The sequence below is a fragment of the Poromitra crassiceps genome (assembly GCF_964638095.1).
Source record: "Poromitra crassiceps genome assembly, chromosome: 8".
Lineage (NCBI taxonomy): Eukaryota > Metazoa > Chordata > Actinopteri > Beryciformes > Melamphaidae > Poromitra > Poromitra crassiceps.
The window spans coordinates 24,956,465-24,982,220 of NC_139629.1; the positions used below are offsets into that span (position 1 = coordinate 24,956,465).

At 43.2% G+C, this 25,756-nt stretch overlaps 1 protein-coding gene across 2 annotated transcripts; it reads left to right on the top strand.

The window, feature by feature from the left end:
* Positions 1–1,729: 1,729 nt before the first annotated feature.
* scai (suppressor of cancer cell invasion) lies at positions 1,730–19,080 on the top strand (the record flags this gene model as incomplete). 2 transcript variants are annotated; one of them, XM_083641591.1, is made up of 16 exons in its annotated part: positions 1,730–1,836; positions 3,710–3,805; positions 6,202–6,288; positions 6,540–6,638; positions 8,249–8,345; positions 8,855–8,953; positions 9,936–10,088; positions 10,840–10,941; positions 11,367–11,468; positions 12,455–12,533; positions 13,186–13,285; positions 13,524–13,605; positions 13,707–13,779; positions 15,028–15,201; positions 15,482–15,582; positions 18,931–19,080. In XM_083641591.1, 16 exons carry the CDS (start codon positions 1,730–1,732, stop codon positions 19,078–19,080), a joined length of 1,701 nt encoding a protein of 566 aa, XP_083497717.1. The 2 variants fall into 2 exon arrangements, with proteins under 2 accessions (XP_083497717.1, XP_083497716.1); XM_083641590.1 differs by having other exon boundaries at positions 18,934–19,080.
* Between the last annotated feature and the right edge of the window lie 6,676 nt (positions 19,081–25,756).

Below are 25,756 nucleotides of genomic sequence, written 5' to 3' on the forward strand. Positions count from 1 at the left end.
ACCTTTTTCCCCCCCCTGTCAGTTATTGTACCAGCAAACGCTGCAACAGGAAGCTGTGGGCAATTTAGAATGTTTCTGTTGTAAAATTGAAACCGTCTCTGTGTTGCCAACTCTTTTCCAAGGAAAGTAGCTATTGGCTGCTCAGAAAGTCGCTAGATGATGTCACACGCTAATTTGCATATCAAATGATGCATACCGTTGTGAGATATTAAAGGAGAAATGCCGTTTTCTACAACCTGGACCTTATTTCCAGCTTTAAATATGATTTTCAAGTCACCCTGATGAGTCCGGTTTGACTCCCTTGCACTGAACGATAATTCGTTTTGAACTTCGACCTGAAAACGAGGAAAACGGATCTGAAATTCTTCTATTTACATCCTGTAAATATCTTATTTTCTGATAGCAGGCAGCGGCACACATCGTTATTTGACTTGCATGGTCTGTGTTTGATCTGTCGTTAGCCTAGCATGCTAACTGCTGATATTGACGTTTTTTGAGAATATAGACGATTCATATCTTGGAAGTTTTCTGAAGAAGGTCGTGAGACCGAAGCCGCAGCCGCTGCATAGGTGGCTCACTTACCGCAGATGGATTGTTATTTTGTCTGCTCGCCGTGCGTCGCAGCTCCTAAACGCTGAGCTGATGCTGGGTTGCTCCAGTCCAGGTGAGACGAGGAGGAGGAGCCAGGCTATTTATCCCAATGAACATTGTTCAGGTGATAGAGCATTGTTGTCGTCGACGTGTTGTAGGTGTACACCGAATCACAGTATTTGCATGCGGCACTATCTTCTCCTTTCTTTTCAAAATGCTCCCAAACAACGCTTCTCTTCGCCCGCTTCATATTTGTGTTTTCCTCTTCTTTCAGACCAAAGATGGCTGCCAGGGGCTCAGTCAGAGGTCACTGCGTGACGTGTCTGAAAAGGGCTATAGTGATACTGTATCATTGGAGGATCATTGAAACATGATTTGAAAACACAGTTCTACTGACAGAAGCACATCGCTGTTGTTGTTGTTTTGATCGAGTAAATTTTCACGTGCTCGAGTAAATCCTTAACGATCAATTCATCGTTCTCCGATGAATTGTTTGCATCCCTACTTGCCATCCACAGCAGTTGGCTTGTCTATAGCACGGTATTGCAGTTGTTGCAGTTATTGTGACAGTAAGAAAGTAGCCGCCTGGAAATGTGTTGATGTCCGGCCAATGTAGCTGGCAGCTGGTGCTTATGGAAAAGCCTTTAGCTTGTTGCTACTCAGTCATTTCCCTGGCAAAAAGTACATAAACAAATCAGGGGCTACAAATCTTTTTGGGGTGCAGCTTTCTATGGCAAATTAAAATGTGTGACCCGACTGCGGGCTGCCTCGACCTGATTGCACATCCATCTTGGCAAACTGCCAGTGTGAACATGAAATCTGGGACAGCCCGGGTCAACCTAAAAAAGGTGACCATGTGATGCACTTCCTCCATAGTTTCAGATTTAACTAGGACACCTGTAGACAGCAGATCTCTGCAGCCAACACTGTCTATATGATAACTTCTCACTGACAGCTGGAATAATTAGTTGGAAGATTTCTGTTTGTTCTGGATCATAAAATGAACTGATGATGATGAACAGTGATTACTGAATGAGACAGTGGTGCCAATAAGTAAGTATTGGTGTATTTTGTCTGTTTGAATGCAATATCCATTTACAGTCAAATGTTTCTGTGTGTATTAGGTGTGAAAACTGTCATGACTGGAGTTGAGACTGAGGAGGATATTCCATTAGGTGAAAGGAAGACCGTCACAGATTTCTGCTATCTCCTGGACAAGTCCAAACAACTATTCAATGGGCTGAGGTCAGTTATCACTTAGGCCTCCTCTCCTCTCCTCTCCTCTCCTCTCCTCTCCTCTCCTCTCCTCTCCTCTCCTCTCCTCTCCTCTCCTCTCCTCTCCTCTCCTGTCCTCTCCTCTCCTGTCCTCCCCTCTCCTCTCTTCCCCTCCTCTCCTCTCCTCTCCTCTCCTCTCCTCTCCTCTCCTCTCCTCTCCTCTGCTCTCCTCTCTCCTCTCCTCTCCTCTCCTCTCCTCTCCTCTCCTCTCCTCTCCTCTCCTCTCCTCTCCTCTCTCCTCTCCTCTCCTCTCCTCTCCTCCCCTCTCCTCTCTTCCCCTCCTCTCCTCTCCTCTCCTCTCCTCTCCCCTCCTCTCCTCTCCTCTCCTCTCCTCTCCTGTCCTCCCCTCTCCTCTCTTCCCCTCCCCTCCTCTCCTCTCCTCTCCTCTCCTCTCCTGTCCTCCCCTCTCCTCTCTTCCTCTCCTCTCCTCTCCTGTCCTCTCCTCTCCTGTCCTCCCCTCTCCTCTCTTCCCCTCCTCTCCTCTCCTCTCCTATCCTCCCCTCTCCTCTCTTCCCCTCCTCTCCTCCCCTCTCCTCTCTCTCCTCTCTCCTCTCCTCTCTTCTCCTCCTCTCCTCTCCTCTCCTATCCTCCCCTCTCCTCTCTTCCCCTCCTCTCCTCTCTCCTCTCTCTCCTCTCCCCTCTCCTCTCCTATCCTCTCTTCTCCTCTCCTCTCCTCTCCTCTCCTCCCTTCTCCCCTCCCCCTCTCCTCTCCTATCCTCCCTTCTCCTCTCCTCTCTTCCCCTCCTCTCCTCCCCTCTCTTCTCTTCTCCTCTCCTCTCCTCTCCTCTCTTCCCCTCTTCTCCTCTCCTCTCCTCCCTTCTCCTCTCTTCCCCTCTCATCCCCTCCTCTCCTCTCCTATCCTCCCCTCTCCTCTCCTCTCTTCCCCTCTCATCCTCTCCTCTCTTCCTCTCCTCTCTCCTCTCTATATACTGTATATGGGAATGGGGTGTTTTAAGAGGGGTGTTGGTCTTGCTTGGGACCTTTACGTCACCTTACAACATGGTTTTCACTTTGAGAAACATGTAGAAGAGGCTCTCTAAGAGAATATATATATAATATATACATACTGTGTGTATATATATATATATATATATATATATACATGTATATATATATACACTAGGCATCTCGCGCTTGATTCATAGTAAAGGTCCCACGCAAGACCAACACCCCTCTTAAAACACAAACGGAATCATTTCTCTAGGCATATTATACAATCATTGAGGTCACTACAATAGTTAGGTCTATTTTTATCAATCTAGGTGAATTTAAATGAATGTGAAGTTTGAATGTTTTCATTCTGATAGTCCTAGATGTTACAGTAACAGAAAGACTGTGGATTAGATACAAACTGGCCATCTGGGCTCGCCAGAGTTTTCCTGCTGGGTCGCTCAACCTGTCAGCTAGCCGTGAGCCAAGCCACCAATACAAAAAGCGTTAACCATGGTTAACATAAAAAAAAGGGAGTGCAAATACAAGGTGGATGAAATAAAAAAAAAGAAACAGAAAAAACACAACCTTCAACAAGAACAAGATACCCTCCAGCGCTTCCCCTTCAAAAGCTACAGATATACAGGATATAGCCGCGATTCTTTGAGGGAGACGAGAAGGGAAAAACAGAGCAGAGCTGTGTGTGTGTGTGTGTGTGTGTGGGCCGTCTAGATTGGCCAGCGGAGTGTGATGTAGGGCTGCATCCCCCAAAAGTTGGATCGCCCTGAGCTCTCTCACCTGCCGGAGCCTGACGGACTACCGTTATGAATGGAGCGCGGGGGGGGGGGTCAAAGCGAGCGCCTGATCCTGTGTGAACTCAGCCTAACCCTTTTTCATGTCCTTGTTTCTGCAGAGACCTCCCTCAGTATGGACACAAGCAGTGGCAGTCCTACTTTGGACGGACGTTTGATGTCTACACCAAGCTGTGGAAGTTTCAGCAGCAGCACAGGTCATTCCAGTTGCTTATTATTATTATTATTATTATTATTATTATTATTATTATTATTATTATTATTATTATTATTATTATTATTATTATTATTATTATTATTTTTTTTACAGAATTCTTTGACAGAATATTGGTTTTCAACAAAGACAGGAATCATACATCTCACATCAATGATACTCAGACCATAATGGAAGAACAAAAACGGAGATGAAACCCACCATCAAGCAAGAACAAAAATAAAACACACGCACGCACGCGCACACGCACACGCACACACACACACACACACACACACACACACACACACACACACACACACACACACACACACACCCACACACACACACACCCACACACCCACACACCCCCGCGCCCCACTTCGACACCTCTCCCAACATCCACAGGCTGGTTAGCTCAGTTGGTAGAGAACCAGATTACAATCTAACAATCTTGTTGCCGAGGGTTTGAATCTCACCCGGGACAAGTGTTTGAATTAGCCCATGTAAAGAAATAAGGATAAATAAAGATCTCCATTTAAGTACAATGGACAAGGAATAAATCCGTTTTATAGGGATGCACCGATTGCCATTTTCTTGGCATTTTTTCTAAAAACAACAATTGACAGCTTACACAAACGTTTTTGTAACTTTGTTTAAAAATTAAGATTCATAGAACAATTCTTACATCTAATGGGGATCCAAATAAACAAATAAACAATTCTTATCATTTGCATGAAGTAGGACCTTCTCACTCAAACACTCAAAATAAAAGTGTTCCAGGTTAGGCTACTGGACAGAGCTTTTTTGTGCAAATACAATGAATACAAAAATTAAATTAAATCCAATAGCCTATATCCCACAGCTATCATGCATTTACTTTTCCAAAAGAAAACAGGTGCAACAGAACATCAAAATGATCCATGGACAAGGAGTTTATAGACTGGCTCCAGACCAGTCCTCTTGAGTAGAGGGGAAATGAGTTTATGAGTTACAGTAACGATCTTCAGTCTGAATATCAGGCGGAGTTTACACACAGTCCGAAGTTTGGTATGCGTATTTTTATCTGCCATCCGAAAAAATATCGTCACGCACAGAAAACGTTGCACACTTGTGAGTCCGATGCATTTTTATTATTATGTCCGTCGTCTCATGTCGTTCTATTTGCAATACGAAACAAATAGTCTCTCCTGTATCCACGTCACGTTACAACATGACTTGACAGGCTGAGGCAGCAGCGCTGATGTGGAATGGAAAAGCAGGTCGGGGAATGGTTATCATACTGGACACAATGCTCGCGTTCACCTCGCCAAGCCGGCTGTGCGCGGTGGCGGGTTGCTGGAGCACCGCTTCCCGGGGAGAGAGAGCAGAGAGAGAGGGGCCAGTGAGGTGAAGCGAGCCGCTCTGACTGGACTCCAGCCGAGCGGGACTCGGCCGCATCTCTGTCTCCACGGCTTATTTTCGACTTGCATGTGTGACAAACTGCGAGCTTTGTCTACTTCACTGACGGTGAAAAAAATCCACAACGAGGAAGGTATGCTGGCATGTGTGGTGTGGTGGCTGGGTGCCTGTCTCGGTGCTTTGGGGTGCGCGCACGTCATGTGAAAATCGGCTCACAGAATCGGCTATTTAGAGTGACCGGAACAGATCACCGATCGAGGCCGATCACGTGAAAATCGGCCATTTCCGGTCACGTGCCGATCGATCGGTGCATCCCTACCGTTTTAGCCTAGATACACTAGACGACTTTGAAATCTTAACTGATTATGAAAAGACTGGGGAGTTTATACTACACGACATTTTCATTAACATTTTTTATCACAACTGAAAAACTCACTGAAATACATGACACGACTGGAATCACAGATCAAAATACACTACCTAACTGTGAGACCAGCAAACTCACATCTTTCAAGTTAGAAGACGGTATCGTCTTGAACCCACAACACAAATAACCATCAAACTGACGTGACCATACTAACCATACGGAAGCTAGACAATTTTACTTTCAAAATAAAAGCGCCAATGTATTACTGCATGACTCACTACGATTCAAGATCCCTCCGCTCTGGCACATTATCCCTTACATGACATACAGTATAACTCAAAGTGGGTTAATTAATCTGAGAATAAAGTGAATTCTCAAATTAATTTCAGAACTCAGATACAGTTTTCACACGTGGCCCAAATCTATTCCGTAACGACAGGGCTTTAAGTATTCCTCAGTTCACACACAGTAATGTTAATACAAAGAAAGGCGGGCATAATTGTAGGCAGGTCACTGTCAAAGTGTCATTGGCCAGATGTTCTGTCACTTTAGTTCTAGTTGTTGAGTGATATTTATGTGTAGTGCTCTGCTCAATATATTTTCTTTGTTTTTTGTTTTTGTTTTCTGGACAGGCAGGTTCTGGACAGCCGGTATGGCTTGAAGAGATGGCAGATTGGGGAGGTTGCATCCAAAATTGGACAGCTTTACTACCACTACTAGTAAGGACACATCAATGTCAAATTATTGTTTGTTTTGCATCTAACCTGTACTGACCCTTACCTCTCAGTCAATAGAAATAATTATATTAAAAAAAAAAGTTTCATAATAATTCTCAAACTCAGCCAGATTTCACGCTGCACCACGAGTCCACGCTGGCTCAAACTTGCGTACATGAGGTGAACCCTGTCGTAGCCTCCACTCACGTTCCACAAAGTAACCCACCTTCTTCCTGTCCTCTCTTGATTGGCAGCCTTCGTACCTCAGAAACAAGTTACCTGAACGAGGCCTTTTCATTCTACTCAGCCATCCGTCAGCGATCCTACTACTTTCAGGTCAATAAGGAGGACAGGTAAGTTCCCAAAATATCCGGTTGTGAGTTACAGATTCAGAGAGCAGACGGAGGCAGCACAGATTCCGAGCAGTCACAGTCTTGATTTAGATGAAATCTGAATTATCTTTGATTTCTTTTATGCCTCTGTGGCCGGAGGCATTATGTTTTCAGGTTGTCCGTCCGTCTGTCTGTCCATCCGTCCCATGCCATCCCATATCTCAGGAACGCCTTGAGGGAATTTCTTCAAATTTGTTAGTGGGAGACACTCTGCAGCCAAAACTAAATATACATACTTAGGCTGTGGTAGATCCTTGGACAGGTCACGGGACAAAGAGTTATCAAGGCACATTTTTGGAGCCACATTTTTGGAGCCAATTTTTGCAAACTCCTAGACCAGTGATACTCAACTCGTGGGATGGAATTGCAAAAAAAGAAAAAAGTACAGTGCACCTGAACGCAACATGCAAGATACCAGCTGAATAAGTGTGCAAATGTTCATGTCATTCTGGCCAATACTCCACTTCTGTTATAGCATTTCAGTCTGGAATATGGAATATCTTTCAATAATCTATGATTTAGCTGCTAAATTGTCAAATTGTCTGCTTGCTACCCAGGCACTTGTGTATGTAACTTAACCTAACTAACTTAACCTAACTAACTATCCGGTGTGCACAACATTGTCAGACTAAACTCCGGCTGACACCCCAAAAACCTACAATCCGCCACAGAAAAATGTATATTGTTTGTTTATTAACTGGCCCCTGGCCTTCGATCATTTCACGAAAGTGGCCCCCGCGCAAAGCAAGTTGAGTATCCCTGTCCTAGACCATTGAGGCCATCTCCAAATTTGGTATGCATAATCGCGGGCCTCTCGGGATCAAAATATTTCTTCAGGGTTCGCACAAGTTGCTTGAAGTACTTGAATTTCGAGGGGTGGGGAATCAAGTCCTGGAATACCTTGAAAATGGCCCCTTTTTAACAAAGTGCTTAAATTCAAATTAACCAGATAGCACTGTCTTATATTTTGACCAAAGTTTTGTTCATCAATTGATTAAAACGTTCATTAAATTGCTCAGAATCTCTCTCCTGACGGCTCACTTCATGCAGTAATGGTGCAGCAACTTACAAGCAGGTTACGCTATGGCTGATTCTATCCATAACATTCTGTCTATTGATACATGAACCATAAAATGTCATTAATAGGCTTAAAGGATACATTTACCCAAAAATGAAAATTCAGTCATTATCTACTCGCCCCATCCCAGTGGAAGGTCAGGTGATGTTTTTTTTAGTACACAAAACTTTTTCCCGGGAACCTGAAGTGGGAAAAAAAGAAAAACATACCATACTGCTCGTCTGGCACAATCGTCTCCAGAAGCCGCGAGCTGCCAAGTTGACTTGAAAAAATACGTCGTTTCCACCCTGAGCCGTGAGACGGGACCTTCAGCTAAAGTTCAATTGTTTAGGAGAATGCTGTAACTCAGTTTCCCTGGAAAACTCCAGGAATGTTTTGTGGACTGAAAAACCCGGCCTTCCACCGGCTTATCGCTTAAAGAAGATGTTTGCAGTTTAGTGTGGATTTGCCTGATTTTACACATTGACATGATCCTCTCTTTCTTTTCTGTTAGGCCAGAGTTAGTAGTGAAGAAGCTTCGATATTATGCTCGCTACATAGTCGTCTGTTTACTGCTGAACAAGATGGACCTAGTCAAAGTTTTGGTTAAGGTATGCAAGCAAAATATTCAAACTAAAGCATGCTGGGAGGTAGATGGCAACACACCTTCCTTCCTTTTCTTTGAATGGATAACAGAAAAAATGTAATCAAAGATTTTGTTTGAACTCTCTAGCCATTACCATCCACTATTCAATATCTATCTTTTCTTTTTACCAACAATCTGTTACAGTTCCTGCAAAAGTAACACAAGCTAGTGCAATTTAACAACATACAGTATAAACACAAACAACTACAGTAGGTTAGGCAGATCGGGGCCAGACATAAATGTGTGGTTTTGGCTTAACAGGCAAAACCAAAAGTGTTTGTCTCTTTCAGGACAATGGGGCAACTAGTCTTGACTTAGAACTTTGTATGAGGCCTTATTACGTTAGAATCTAGCCCAAGTCTAACTTTTGGAGTTCCGTAGTCTGAAAAGTGTATTTTGTGAATTGCATGAGACAACATGAGTGCTTGCACTAACCCTAACCCTAACCCTAATATCTGTCCCTTCTCGCTGCAGGAGTTATCTGAGGAAATCGAAGATTACACACAGCGGTTCAACACAGAGGACCAGTTGGAATGGAACCTGGTGTTACAGGAGGTGGCAGCCTTTATAGAGGTAACCCCGCCTCCACACCAAAATAAATACATCATGTATATAGGTCAACATTAACAGGCGTAACCGATAACATTAACGATGGTTTCCAACTTCCATTCCATCTAGGTGTTCCAGTGCCCTCATTAATTAATGTTATTGGTTACACCTATCTTTACCCTGCCTTGAGACACAAAATGGCTGCTGTGAAAAGGGTCTATTACAGTCCTTTCACATATAATTGAAAACAGTCTCTTTTTTTTAAAGAAGGCCTCTATTCATAGCTTTCAAGGGGCGTTACGTGCTGCCGGGAACGCCCACCTGACGGTCAAAAAACAAACTTGTTCATTCCGCTGCCAGCCGAGTCGACTAGTTTCTCACGCTGTGTTTGTTCAGCCGTTTGTACACACGTCTTTGCGGCCAACATTTCATCAAAGGTAAGCTCAAGTAACGTTACAATAATGATTAAAATACCCCGTTAACGTTACTTGAGCTTACCTTTGATGAAATGTTGGCCGCAAAAACGTGTGTGCTTTGATGGTAAAAAAAAAGCCATTTGCCCTCCCCAGCGACTGAACCACGTCTAATCGCACAAATCCACAACCTCCTCCTGTCTGAGTTTTCTTTCTCCGACGGGATTCTGTAAAAGCACAAGCCAGGCGTGTCTCCTCATCGGTTAGTGCAACCGATAGCACAACAGGTATCCGGCATTTTGGCTGAACAAACACAGCGTGAGAAACTAGTCAAGTTTTTTTTTTACCGCCAGGTGGGCGTTCCCGGCAGCACGTAACGCCCCTTGAAAGCTATGAATATGTTGGCCAGCTGTACGTGCAGAGTTTTATAGGCTTATATCTTTAGCTTGCACTGAGATATGCCATATCTATGAGAGAGGGTAGGGAATTGTAACAGTAGGAAAACATACAGTGAAGACAGTGAATGAAGTGACCAGTGATTGTCTCTGTTTATCTGTTTGTTTGTTTGTTTGTTTGTTTGTTTGTGTGAGCAGGCAGACCCAGTGATGGTTCTGAACGACAACAATGCTGTTGTTGTCTCCAGCAATCGGCTGCAGGAGGGATGTGTGCCTCCACTGGAACAAGGCATGGTGGTTGGACAGCTCATTCTCGCAGATGCACTAATCATCGGCAACTGTAACAACCAGGTTCTAACTCACTAATTCTAACTCATAATTCCTAACTCAATAACTCAACAATGCTTCATACACCTCAACACAGATGTTGAATCAGAACCCAGAATAAATCAACCGTGAACAACCGCACGCAGCGTGACGTCAGGTTATGAATGGCCAGTGCAGCGTGACGTCAGGTTGTGATTGGCCAGTGCAGTGTGACGTCAAGTTGTGATTGGCCACTGTAGCGTGTGATGTCGGCTTCAGCATCTGCATAAGCTTCACCCACTTTGATTGACAGCCACCATTACCAATCAATGAGTGATGTGACCGTGATAAACGGCAACATATTTTCTAACATGTAAGCCATTATAGTTTAGACAAATTGATGAAGACCTGGTACCATGTGTTTGTGTTGATGGTTTTCTCATGCATGGCTGGATGACAAGCAATTATCAATTGTGCGAGGAAAGAAATTCTGGTTGTAGTAAATCGTAATTGAAGGAATGGACTGGCTTCTCTTAGTTAAGCATCTTACTCTTCTCATTTATAATGATTTCATTTAGCACACTGTAGATTTTCACAGTCTAGCAAACTGAAATCTGGCCAAATATTCCAGGTGGCAAAAAATAAAATAAAATAAAAAATCCTATTGTGAACAGTCTTGACGATGCTTTTTCATTAATATAGCATGCATCACCATCCAAGCGTACATGTTTCTTATTGGAGTGGTCGTTTTTGTATGTCTACTTATTTATATGTCTGTATTTGCTTGTCTGTTTAGGTGAAATTCAGTGAGTTAACCATCGACATGTTTCGCATGCTCCAAGCTCTGGAGAGGGAACCCGTGAACCTGGCTACGCAGAACTCAAAACAAGGAACGCTGGTGAGTGGAAGTGTCAGAACATCTGATGGAGACCACATTCCCCTGGTAGCCTTACCTGGTTACCTAGAACATTGAGTAGCGAGGACAGAAACTCCTGGAAACCACCTGGACACCACCATCATTTCCAGCCAAGCAAAAGGCACAGTTGCTTTGTGCCTATTTAACCCGGGGACAATGCAATGCTAGTAATCACATAAAAGAAAGGTGGTGGCTAAATACAGGTCAGTTTGACGTTTCAAAGCCTACAGTAGTCACATGATGCAACTTGTCACAGATAGTTTACAAATTGTGTCACGTCACTTGGCTGAAGTTGGAATGAGAAAGTGGTATTTCGAACTCCAAATCCCAGAAGCCTCCTGGTTACCTTGAATCTCCTGAAGTAAACGTAACATATCAGCTAATCATCAAACTGTGTTTCTTCGCAGGAACCCAATGAGAAGCCAGCCAAAAGAGAAAACCCTCACAAGTATTTGCTATATAAACCCACGTTCAGCCAGCTTTTCACTTTCTTGTCTGCCTCTTTTAAGGTCAGTATTCACTTGCATCACTGCCATTCTGGGTCATACATCACAGAAAACTTCATATGCATTGCCATGTGTGGAAAGTTGCAAAAACAACTGCAATACAAATAAAATGATAAAGAATTCCAGTGTTTCACTTTCACTTTCGTCACCTCCTATGGAGGTTGGCTGGAGATGTCACTAGTTCTTTACACAGCATAGCATATAGAGAGCCGCAGGAATGAGTCCGGAAATCATCGATGCTAACACTCCTGGTTCTTCACTGTTTTCGCCTATGTGGGTTTTTGGCGCAATGCTTCTAATAAGGTATCTGGGCAACGCAAGCTTAATCAAACGCGAACCAGTGTTTAGTAATATCATCTTCACACATGAGGACCACTTTTATGAGTTTTGAAGCTTTTATGTGCCGTTAAAAGGGCGGCTAGCTAGCAAACGGCTAAATGAGACTACACTGTTGAGTCGATACGTCAATAACGTCATCACTTCAAAGGACGAACACGGAAATTCTCTTTCCCTCACCTGGTTCAGCCCGTTCAGCCCGGGGTAATCAGTGCACAGCAGCGCACACATCAACAACAGTCCAGGTTGAGTGCTGACATGACGTGGAAGCCTATGCGACAGTGTGTAGTTCTGGATTAGCTTAGCTCGAGCCTTTTACTTCTAGGGCTCACATTTACGCTACAAAACCCATGAAAGTGGTCCTCATGTGTGAAGATTATCCGACTGAACTCTGGTTCGCGTTTGATTAAGCTTGCGTTGCCCAGAGACCTTATTTGAAGCATCGCGGCAAAAACCCATTCAAAAATCCCATAGACAGAAACAGTGAAGAACCAGGAAGTCCGGGACTTCCGCGTTCTGACTACAAAAATACGTCATGCCTGCAGCTCTCTATAGGGCCTATGCTGGACAATCACCTGTACACCCCTTGTACTAATATGGAACAGTCATATTCTTTTGCTACATCAACTTATTTTCATTGCACTGATTCCCAGGAATTGCCTGCAAACAGTGTTCTGCTTGTCTACCTGTCCGCTACTGGAGTCTTCCCTACTGGGCGTTCAGATTATGAAGGTAAAACATTTATATCCCATATAAATTGTTTGCTAAACAAAACAGTTATTTGAATCTTGTTTCTCTCCATCTGGGTACAGCACAGCCTCTTAAAATGACAAACAATTTGTGCTTTCAAATCAAACTAGGAAAAATATTTAGGAACAACAAGTAATCCAGTGTACACCAGGAGTGTTAGATTTACTTTTTTCATCAGTTCATCCAAAATTGGGCGAACAACGCATTTGGCATCATGGTTGGCTCTTCACTTGACTGGCACCAGGTGTGGGTTTACAAAGAGTTTCTGTGCCACCAGGTGGTCATAATTACCAGGTAAATACCAGGTAGACCTCAGGTATGCATAAACTACAGGTTAAGAACTTCCTTTTTTAAATACAAAAATGTGAAATTATTATCGCTTATCGGACAGGAGACGCAGATATGTTAGTTATCATATCGGCTGAAAAAATCCCCCCTCAAGTGTATAAACCCCCCACCCAAAGTCTATAAATCCCCCCTATCTGAAGAACATAAGGGGGGAATTCCCCCAGTTTGAAAAGTGAATTTTAGGCCCTGTTAGGTAAGGTGAGCAATGGGGCAAACTCACAGAAAGTTGGTGTAGTCCATTAAAGTCATCTCAAACTTGTCTTTTTCCTCTGGATATTCCTTTCAGGACCATATGATTTTGGAGGAGTTCTGACAAATACAAATCGAGATGTGGTGAATGGGGAGACGGTGCAGAAAAGGAATCAGGCCCAGAAAGAGATGCACTGGTGAGGATCTATAATTCTACACTATTATTCTTTAAGCAAAATTTTTGATTTTATAACATTTCTATGTAACTTATTTAAACGCGAGTGATCAAGGTGGTTAATACCTTTTTAAGCCTGGAAGTGCAACCAACAATTCCACGTTTCGATGTTTCAAGGGTGTTAATAGTGCTTGTTTACTATTATGTTACTAATGCTTGTTTACTGTATGCTACTAATGTTTGTTTACTGTCTGCCCCAGTCTTCATCCAGGGGACTTATTCCCTTTCACCCGGAAACCGCTTTTTGTCATCGTGGATTCTTCGAACAGCACAGCCTACAAGGTACAGCCATAGGGTTTCTTTTGGTTTGATATTCTCGTTGTGATCAGACAAATAATCTGTGTCCTCCCAATTAACATGCCTTCTGTTGTTTTTCTTCATAGAATTTCACAAATCTGTTTGGCCAACCCCTCGTGTGCCTACTGTCTCCCACAGCATACCCCAAGAGTGTACAAGGTGTGTGTCACCCTACAACAGAGCTTCAACCATTTAGCTTACTGTTTTGAACACATGTTTTGAGCTAGACGTTTGAATGGAAATGTGAGGTTGAGTGAGGTTAAGGGCGTTTTCAGACCTGCCTAGTCGGGCTCCTTGGTTCCCGACCGGACATGAGAATCATACATTGTCGGGTTTTATGACGATAAAACCTCATTGCATTGAGTATGTTAAAAATAAATGAGAATAATATATTGTTTATTTAGTTTTGCAGCTGGTTTGGTTTGCTTTCACACCAGCCAAAAAGCAAAAGATAGGGCTGCCGACCCTCCCATATTGGCTAGGCGACTATGGTAGTCTGCCGGGATGGAAAATATAAATTCCAATATTTTTTTTGATGATTGAAATGATAAGAATGTGTGCGTGCATGTACCACACCCCCCCCACACACACACACACACTGCACTCCATCAGGTACCACCCCCCCCCACACACACACACACACACACACACTGCACTCCATCAGGTCCCCCTAAAGCTGTGTTCACACCGAGGTATTTATTTTTCTCTCTGTCGCTCGATTCAACGCTTTGGAATCGCTCTGTCGCTCTGTTTAAATCGCTCGTCAACAGGCACAATAATTGACGGACATCTGGGGGCTATAACGTTATGCAATGTCATGATGTTTGTCCACTACGAGCCACCGTGGTTGTTTACAAGCTAAGCCTATCAGTGTGCTCCTAACGTGAGCTCTATACCGGTAGTACAGACTTCACTTCATGTCAGCTCTCAGCCTGTCAATCAGCTGTCAATGCGGTTTGTTGCCACACAATAAACCAGCGGTTTGTTCCAAGCCAGTGTGATCCTTGACTCACTCTCACACGGCAGCCAATCGGAGTTGAACAGCGAGCGACTGATGCCAGCGTAATTTCGCTCGAGTTGGGATATTTCATCTCGGGCGACGAGCAAATTTTCTCCCTATCGCTCTGTCTCTGTCGCTCGGACGCCCAGCGATTTTTCTCCCGGGCTAATATACGCTCAATCGCTCGTTTGCATTGACTTTGTATGTAAACTCGATGCCAGCGAAAAACTTTAATAGGTCGGTGTGAACGCAGCTTAAGTTCGATTCAACCGAACAAAACAAGGCAGGTATGAAAACGACCCAAGTGTTTTTCAGAAGTAGGTTTTGAGGCGGCATTTTTACATGGATGTTGAGAGAAAATGTGTCAGCTGTCCTTTCCTCAGCCATTACTCTTCTTGCCTTTTCAGATCCGTCCCAGCGGGGCAGTCTCTTCACCTTGTTCCTCTACTGCCCCCTACTGGCATTTTTCTCTGTGTGCGGCTTGAACAGCGTGCGACGAGGACTGTGGGAGCGGGCGCAAGAATTTCTTCGGAAAGTCTACCATGACATCGGGCAGATGATAACGCGATCACGAAACATAGGTGCCGCTCAGCTGATGGATTTTATTATTACCATGCGGATGTAAACACATGAACAGAATGGGCAATTATCGAGTTCAGAAAAGAGCAAGAAAAGAGTAATAAGAGCTCCACTGGAGTTAACAACGCTCACTGTACGTTCATGTATTTGCAAAAGGCTGCACTCAGTTCACACGTTCACCGAAATATGAGCTTGTTCAATGAACGGCACTCTCTTACACGGAGTATGTGAGTGGAGTCCACTCCTCTGATAACGCTAATTGTTTCTTCAATGTCTTTACAGATCAAGCCTTTCTACAATTCTTTGGTGACGAGTTCCTTCGACTGCTGCTGATTCGCTTCGTGTTCTGCTCGGCTGCTCTCAGACTGCATAAGCTGTTCCGGGTCAGTCACTCACATTCAGAACAGGCTGTTTATTTCATGCTTATTTCATGCTTGGGAATGAAGGTGTCACCAATGCCTTTGCATTGGACTGAAAAATGCCTTTTATGTGGGTCCTGAATAAAAGCAAAAGTATAAAAATATCAACATATGAAACCATTAGAAACAAAACTGCATGCATGAAAGTAACTCATTACAATTACTCTAGTTACCGTAATTGCTTTTTATGTACTTGTACTTTTTTGAGTACTTTTTTAAATCAGTAAATTTACTTAAAGGGGGACTAACCCCCTAGATATGTATTAGAACAGTGATTTGAAAATACCTATGGAAAAAACCAAGAAATGACATATGCTCTTGTCTATACTGGACTCTTTGGCTGTGTTGAAGTCCAGATTTTTTTTCGGAAATCGACGCCATTACAGTTTGCCTATTGCCTCAAAAATAATTTATTTGAAAGGGGCCATATCTGTATAAATATCAACAACTAGCCAACGCTGGTGGCCTGTTTGGAAAGAGCTTTGCTCAAAATGGTTGAAAGTTATATCAATTTGGTAATTCAGTGGCGAACTAGAAATTTAATTATTTTTCTGCATGTAACTCTATGGCAGTGTGTTAAACTACGCTACGAGAGCAAAGTGGCATGGGCTCGTTACAGCAGCACACCGCACAATACGACAAACCCCCCGTTCTGGGGTAACACAATGCGAGATTTCTCTACGTCATTCCCTCGTCCAAGTTGCCATATAGTCCCTTTTTCATTTTAGTTTGTGGGCTTTTCGTGATTCTTCTTAAAAGTTGTGCAAAAGTTTTTTCCTCTCAGCGCAGTGCAGGCTGCCTGCGCCTCCTCCCTCCTGCCAGACCCAGGCTGGCGAAACAGCCTCCTGCATGCATGGGGCGCTTGTAACCTCACGGAGCAACAAACAAACAGACAGAAATAGCTGGTGTGCGATTTAGAGAATACAGTCTGAGATTGGGTACAGGATTGAGGGAATCCCGCATCTGTTTGCGAAGGTGCGACTGGACAGGACGCTTTTCACAGACAGGCACAGTAGTCGGAGCGAGGCGAGTGTCTCTCAGGGCTACTCAGGGCACGGCTGCAGATCTTTCCTCTTCCTCCTCCGCGCATTCAGTCTGTCCAAAATCATTACCGATATAATCTCAGTAGGAGGGATGCAGGGAAATATGATAGTAGCCGATGTGTTTAGAGAAGCTTTGTCACGTTGTCACGTCGTAGTATAGCGTTATATTTTACATGTGCGCTAAACTGCGACCATATTTGTTTGCGGAAATATCAGACTGCTCTCTCTACTCTCAGCACAGAGAGCTCTGCTCTGCTGCGCGCGCCCGCGGAGCTTGGAGCTAGTGCATGAGGTTTACAGTAGGACTCTCTCCCGCATGCCTGGGCTGGAGACAGCTGCTTCCAACTCGGACTGATAATATATACATCATCATTCGAGCTTATTCAGGTAAGATATTAATAAAGTAGTGACACATTCAGCGGGAAACTAACTATAATTAAGACATGTGCCAACTTTGACAACGTTTGGTTCAGTATTTTAAGAGCAAACTTCAATAAGAATAGGCTTGGAGTTCTGAGGAGCCGAAAGGGTACAGAGGGGGTAGGGGAGTAATTATCTTGAAATCCCATAGTCTTTGGGGGCACTGTGACGTCAGTGTGCCCCTAATCTCCCATTCATTTGAGAAAAAAAAAAAAGCAGTGTTCGACCCGTAGAGGGCGCTTATGCCAGTTATGCTGCTGAAAAATGATACAAATGGTAAAATGGCAACAGTTTGGTGTCAAATGTGGAAATTCTGACCAGAATTCTTCACACATCACCCCCAAAGTCATATATATTGGTTAAAAGCTGAAAAAAAGTGTTTTGGAGGTTAGTTCTCCTTTAAGTAGAATTCGTTGAAGTAATAGAGCACCGCAGGAAGGAGTCCGGATGTAGCATGTTGGATCTTCAAGGGAAAAGTGAATGGGGATTTTTGCTTAAATGCAAAAATAAGGTCTGCGGTTAACAAAAGTTTATGGGAGTGGTAATTTGTGTTAAGCATGATAATCTTCACAAACGTGAATCACTTTTATGACTTTTTAAACATACATGTGTTTCTGGGTTTTTTTCAATTTTTTTTTTTTCAATTTTCAAAATGTGAAAAACAAAAGTCTCAGACACAGAAAGAAAGAAAAACTAAAACAAACATATAATCCACATTACACTACATTACGCTATTAACCTCGTCCAAATAGGGCAGAAACGGCTCCCAGATAACCGAGAACTTCCCAAGCGAATTGCTCCTCAAGAACCGGAGTCTCTCCATACGTTTAACCAAGACCATGTCCGTCAGCCACAGCTGAAAGGAGGGTGTGGAGGGGGTCTTCCACTCCCTCAGAATGAGTCTCTTGGCGACAGTCATCCCCTGCGTCAGAGACTGTTGCACAGCCGAAGGAAGGAGCAGAGAGGATTCAGAGTAGTGGAAGATGGCGAAGTGTTGTTTTATAGGCCCAGAATCCGTGAACAGTGAAGGACAAAACCAAAAGGCATGGGACAATACCCTCTAACACCTGACAGCTATCACATAGCGGTGAGACAGAAGGATAGATCTTGTGCAACCTAGACTTGGAATAATGAAGACGGTGAATGACTTTAAATTGGATCAGCTGGTGTCTGCTGTGTTAATTGAGCAGAGTTGGACCACAGACTCCTGTCCCATATGATTTCAGATAAATCAAATGTGTTGTTTTTTTACGTGATAACGAGACTCGGCGTCTGTCCTCTTCTTTGCACCACTTCCCGAGGCCTCAGGAGAGGGGTCGGCTGCCATAGTGATTCGGACCTTGGCGGTTTGTGAATACACCCGGCTAGGTAGCTTGTGACGGCTAGCGGAGAAGCAGCTAAGCAGTTAGCACGCTTGACGCGATGACTTAAGATGGATCAAATTACTAATTTCGATGTATCTTGCACATTCTATGGCCGGCCAGGTTGTAATATCTTGTCGTGTCACGGTGTCTTATAAATTAAATTAATTATGTTTTTTTTATAATTTTTTTGTACCGCTATTTTACTTTGAAGTTAACGGCGAGTGGCACAGTGTATCAGGAGTCTATCACAATTACCCACGATGCCTTGTGTTGCTCACCCAGACATGACGTGGTTGCAGATTCTCTATTAGGGGTGTGTATCTCTGGGTATCTCACGATTTGACTCTGATTCCTGGGGTCACGATTCCCAATTCAAAATCAAATTTCGATTCAAAACGATTCCTGAATAAAAATCGATTCTCGATTTAGTACATGGGGGATTTCAGGATCTATTTTCTTGGAGTAAACAGTGGTTTGTGTCCTCGCAGGAGTCCAGGAGCTTTCCATCGTCGTACCCGGAGCTCCCCCTACAGGACACGGTGGAGAGCAGCCTTCTACAGAAGCAGGTTCTGGAGCTGGCCACCATGCTGGATGTGCAGAGCCTGTTTTGGGATGATTCATTGGAGACCTACTAAACAGCTCCCCCACAGGGCTAAATGGCACACGTGTATATAGACACAGACTCTCTTGCCAGAGCCCTCACACGGCTTTTTTTTTACAGGTAATCAAATGACCGATTCACCGAGTTTCACCTCCTGCATCTAACTGTTACATGTAGAATCAAATCTAATACAACATTAAGATAAGGCAGAGAGTTCAATATAGGGTAAAATCCTCCATTTTGACTGTCTCATAAGAGTAAGAACTATGTAAGACATAAACAATTTAATGGGAGGCTCTAATAAACGCTGAGTCTATAAATATTATCCTTCCCCATCCAAATTCAAAGTTTAATATTGCAGCTTGTAACTTTATTCCAGTTGAGATCATTGAAAAATCACAGCCAGGTGTTGAAGTAAGCAGTGCAGGTTTAAGCTTGTCTGGCAAAATGGGAGCTGGCATATCCCACAGCGAGACACCAAGCCAATATTATGAAATAGAACTCAAGGTTATGACCATAACCCCGGTTCTGTGATTAATATGAGCAAGGTGTCTTGCCAGATAACGCTCTGTAATATGTAGGTGGGGACTACATTGCCCTTCTCCCCTGGCCTTCTCTGCATATGCATAGGGTACTCCTGATTGGTCGATCCTCTCATGCTACAAACACACACGTCACGTATAGAAACGGCTGCACCGCTTAAGAATTGGCAGTCTCACTTATGTTTCATAACAATATTCTTGATGCGAGTTGGAGGGAGAGCCATAAAGATGTTTTGTGATGTATACAATTCACTCAGCTCAGCTTTGTGTACAGATGACTTGAGCTCCGTTCACAAGGGAAAGACAACTGATTTGCTCAGACGCAGAGACCAAAACTCACGCAAATGCAGCCTTCCATCAAGGCAGTAGATTTGTCACTGTGTTCTGGAGGGGGTAAAGGAGAGAGAAGTGGGCTTGTGACTGGAAAGTCCAAATCACCGGGCCGGATGGGAAGATCTTGGCTAGCAAAAGAACAAGGCTCTCCTCACCAACTGCCACCAACGTGCCCCTGAGCCAGGCACCGAACCCCCAGTTGCTCCAGTGGAGCTGATCATTGGCCAATATAGGAAGTAGACTGTGGTTGTTCTGGGCAGTTCCCAGGCGGGACTTAACCCATTGATACCTGATGCAGCATTTGCGTGTATATCCCTCATTTGTGTCTTAAAGGGATACACACACAAATGCTGCATCAGGTATCAATGGGTTAATGTACTTGTATGAGAGTGGAGCAGGGTTTTGTAGTTGGTACAGTAAGATATGATCAACAATATTAGCATTAAGCTGCTGTTTGACCAACTCTGCTTACTGCTGGACCATTGTTTATTTGCTCATTCTCATTCTCCAACTCATTCTCCGCCATTGGCATCCATTAACGTTATTTAAGAGAGAACGCTTCCCTGCCATTGCCGTAATGGGAACGTCAATAGGTGTTTTCACCGTCATGTGATAGATGGCTGTCTTACTCACCTTGTGAAAGACTACAGCACATCTCGAGTTGTCAGAAGTGACCACGATTGTCCAACAAAACCAGGAAGCAGAGAAAAGCAACAATCTCCCGTCCGAAAAGCTCCATAAAACAGCTCCACGCAGGCCGGCAGGCACTGCTCAAAGTGCTGGTCCGGCAGCTGTTAGCGAGCCACGGACTCCCATGATAGCGGGGCAGCCTGTCACTCAAACCTGAGGGATTTTCTTTTCACCAGGAGGCGGCAGGTGCTGACAACACGTCCACAAGTAATCCAGTTCCTAAACTCTCACACCGTGGACATTTCAGCCGGTAGATTTGCTCCTGACCTCCAGACACGGACAACCACTCGAAGACGAGAGCGCGACCCCACCTCCCCTCTCCTGTCAGCGGGGTGAATCTCTCTCTCGCACCAGTGTTACAGTAAAAGCTGTGCCCACGGGTGTGTTTGACCCGAAGGGGGAACCAAATGATTATGGGGTTCATAGTTGAGTGTAACACCGGCCAGTAATCACCATCAGAGACATGTATTCGGTTCAGGACCCGTGAAGATGACTTAATTTACAAAAATGCATTTTTCTCAGCTTTTTCTGGAGAGACGGACGTTTTCAGTGAACACTACCTACAATGTGTCAATAACTAAAGAACGGATGAAGGTAGAATCAAACTTTTTTTGCTATGAAAGTAGAGGCTCTCTTCTTTCTTTTGGGGTATTCAGTGTTACATAGTCATAGATGAAAATATTCTGTGGGTCTTGGAAAATTAGTGAAAATGATCAGAAACCCTGGCGGTGGCTGGCGACTTTTCCTTTGAACCTCTGGCGGGGAATGCGTTAAAGGGATACGCCAACATTTTGGGAGTTTAGGCTATTTGTCATATTGTCGATATCAAAACTAGAATGTACATGGTTTTATTTTCAATCTGCGTGCCCTACAAAGAGCGGTACAGCCATCGCTGCTACTTAGCTAGCGCTACAATGGTGGTGACTGTTACAGCTGCCTACTCCCGTTCAGTCGCCCAAAATACACATTGCAACAGCGTCACAAACACTCACATGTACATGTTGCGACTAGTGTACTCACCACTTGATGAAATATTAATCCAAAGTTCTGTGAAACGGTCATTTTCGTAGTAAGTCCACACACCGAGAACTAAACAAAGATTAACCAAACTAAGCAAGAGTAACTCAAGTTCCTGTACAGCGCCTCATGGCAAACGAGGAAGTAACTTCGGTTATACTCTTGTTATTTCGGTTACCGGTACTCTGTTTGAGGCGCTGTGTGAAATCACTGTGCCTGGCGGCCATGTTTGGAAAGTACTTCCGGTTATCTATTTACCTTAATAAATGACTTTTTCTCCGCATTTTGGATGACTATTTCATCATGTGGTGAGTACACAACATGTACATAGAGCTTTTTGGCGCTGTTGGAATGTGTGTTTTAGTAACTTGAACGGGGGTATGGAGGAGCTGTAGCGGTAACTCATTCATTTGCTAATCTAACTAACTGGATGCCTACAGTGTACTGGACAGAAAGTGACGGTATAAGGCATTGTTTATCTTGTTTATGTATGGGCAAATAGGCCAATCTCTGAAAAAAGTTGGCCTATCCCTTTAACCAAGCAGCATGCAGAGGTGCATGATGAGGGTTTTGTTCTCTTGTCATTGACCATATCGTAACATTCACTCTAATACCTCCATTCCTTATTTTCATACACAGCTGGATTTTTTATTTTTTTTACTTGCATCCTGTGCATTTGGACACTGGTAGCTTTCCAGATCACCAAGCTCTTGCATGCAAAAAGGCAAATGAAGGAATATATTTTGCCCTTTTATCCACAAATAATGCCCAGAAGCTTTTAAAGGCACAGGAGCAAATGTTCTGATCTTAAAAAAAAGAGAAGAAAAAAATGGCTGTACATTTGGGAATGGGGGTGCACACTAAATGGACCTAGATAACAGAGGAGATGGAACTACTTGGAGGTAATAAGTGGCATGCAAACAAATGTGTCTCTCTAGTTTTTCCCTTCTTACATTTACATGCACACAAACTAGTTCTCAGCTGGACTTTGGGAAGATTTCAGTTGTTCACATGCCGAGCAGAACAGGCGTGTTTAATGTTTCTATCTTCATGCAGACTTGTCTCGTGCAACTTTGTTTGAATGGATTATCATGGGGCTCAACTTGATCCATTAATATTTCAGTTCTGCTCCAATGTAACTTTTCCAATATTTTCCCTTTTCACTACATTCACTATTTCCACTGCTGAGGCTTAAGGCTGCATCCAAACAAAAAGATTAGCCGTAAAAGTGAATAAACAGATGAGGCATGAGCTTGTGAAAATAAATAGCAAAAACATTAACTCATAATGTAATAAGGACTTTGTAGGTTGTGAGTAGTAATGAACAATCTTAAATCTATTAAAGTGGTTATGCTGAATGACACATTACAAGCCATTCATTAGCCTATAAAATACCACATTGAGAAAATTCAAAGGGAGATTCTCTTACGTTTTTGAAAATGTTTTTGAACACTGAAAATAATTAGTATGTTTGTTTTAAAGTGGGACTGAAATGACATTTGGCTGTAAAGACTTTTGAGCTTGTAACACTCAAACACAGCAAGCACATTGATCGGATCAGAGTATCCGATGGCAGAAAGAAAATGTGTGCTGTTTTTGAGCGAAAACGTGACATTTGATTAACATTTTGCAGTCAAAAAAGAATAATAATGAGAAAATTGTCAACACATTGTCATTTCAGTCCGACTTCAAAACCCTAGAGTCCCCCGAGTAGAATTTTATTGACGACATCATCATCCTTTTCTTGAAATTCCTTGACCTTTGGCCTTTGGCATGTCGCTGCCTATACTCACTTTCTTTGCATGCGTGTAATGGCCAGTCAGACGATAGAAAAGTAGCATCATTTGGTCTTAGTCACCCTGCAGATAAAAGAAACCAGCTGACACTTAACTGCCCTCGACCAGCCAGTTTAAATGATGCAGTGGTGAAAACAAGCAGCTACTTTGAAATCTTCTGAGATTTTTGAATTCATCGACAAAAATGGTCAAAAGTAGAGCGCTATAGTGTTTCTACCTTATGTGATATTTATTGACACTGTTGGAGTGTGTGTACAGATTGTGTGTTTTGGCACAGATGTGTTTGTTCAGTAGTGACGAGTCTATAAAACGTGTGATGAAATATGAAGCTGACGTTAAGGAGCAAAAAGCATCATGTAAAGCACACCGGTCTGTTTCTTCTAACAATGATACATTCCAACTTTCCAAGGACTTGAAGAGAGGCAGAGGGAAGAGAGCTGTTTCTACACGTCTTCTATCCCCACTCTAATAATATCCCTCTCCACTTTTCTTTGTGTTGACAATTGTTCTAAGGATTAAGGATTAAGATATATAATAGTAGCCTTGCACTTTACTCCACGGAGTTAGAGCTTATATTATTATGTACCGGTTTGTTGTGCTGTTGGGGGGCGGGGGGGGGGGGGGGGTGTTATCATTCTTCACGCCAACGCACATCTCCATCTCTCTGTGTGATATGTGTCAGACCGAAGGCAGCAAAGTTCATGTTCAAGCATCAGCCGTCTTTCATTCCCACCAGTGCCAATTGGTACTTTTTGAGCCAATATGCAATATAACCATAATTTACAGTGTATTTTATAGACGTTCCAGCTTTTAACACCTTTTACCCCCCCCCCCCCCCCCCCCCCTTGTGGTTTGAATGTGTCCTTTTATGTGGGACATCTGATTTAAGGTAATTAAAAAGTTGAATGAATCATAGGATTTCTATGTAAAATCATGTTGTTCTGCAGGCATGTTGTTGTTTACAGTGTGCTCGTCACCATGTCCATTGTAAACCACAAACATTAGTCAGTCCCTCCAGGATTTAGTTGTTTTGTTTTTGTTTTTGTTTTTTTGGCAATCAAAATGCCTGGTTTTGCATCGCCTTATCTCAAATCTTGCAATGCAATTTGCAAAGTTTTGTGATTTTTGTTTTGTTTTGCCGTTTTCACGGATAAATTGTGGGATTGTCGATAAATTGCAAGTTGCAAGACCCCGCAAAAAATTCTGAGATTGGTTGAATTTGCATTATGGAGGGACTGATTATGGACGAAACAGCCCTAAAATAATGGGAACTGAACAGACTTGTAACAAACAGAAGAGCAATTATTATTATTATTATTATTATTTAATACATGAATATGATGAATCTGAAGATGCCGTCTGTCCTTCATATGAAACATCACATCACTGCCCAAATCACTGCTGTCTGTAAAGAACTGGACAGAGACTGTGCAGACTAAATGTAATCTACTTGCTCGTATCTCCTCACACAGACTTAACATTCCTTGGAATAGGCTTATGCATTAAATGTCTAAGTGATTTTTTTCATTTTCAAGTTGTAAGTTTAGAGACATTGCCTTGGAGAGTCATACCAGTGGACACTTAACCATTAATTAAAGATAAGCCCACTTAAAACCAAGCTCATGCGAGGTGGACACTGTGTGACAAATCCAAGAAAAGACTCCAAAACACAAGATGAAGCATTCCTCGTTATGCTCCTGCCGTTAGCTTTGCCCTGCAGTAGTTAACAAGGTGCTTTTGAAGGATATCGTTGGTGTTGCATGTGTTAACCTGATGTCGCCTGGTTGAGTAAAAAAAAGTTCTGCTTAACCCTGCCATTTTTTTTGATAATCTGGGGTTTCAAAATATACATGCCATTTAAAGGAGAAGTCCACCTGAAAAAAAAAACATTGTTACGAAGCTATTGGTATGGACCTTGCATTTCTGATTGCATTTTGTTTCGTTGTTTCTTTCTGGAGCTGGCGACTGCAGCCTCAACAGACCAAATGCAACGCAAGTTCACACCTGTTCTCTGGAGGTTGTCAAAAGGCCTGGGAAACGTAGGCTATCACTAAGTAAAGTAGGAATAGACCAGGGAAAGTTATACCCTTAAAAATTACAACACACAAAATAACTCCTGGAATTGAACATCACAGATGCTGTAGAGATTATTTATGTTCTAGTGGTTTTAGTATCCGAAGGTGGATTTCTCCTTTAAACCAAAATGTGGAATTAAAGTGAAGGCCACTGACTTGGCAGCTAACGAGTGTAGCTAACGGGGAAGGACGCACCCCCCCTCACCCAGTCTGGGTGGTAAACTCACATCGATCACATGGACACACTTTAAGCACAA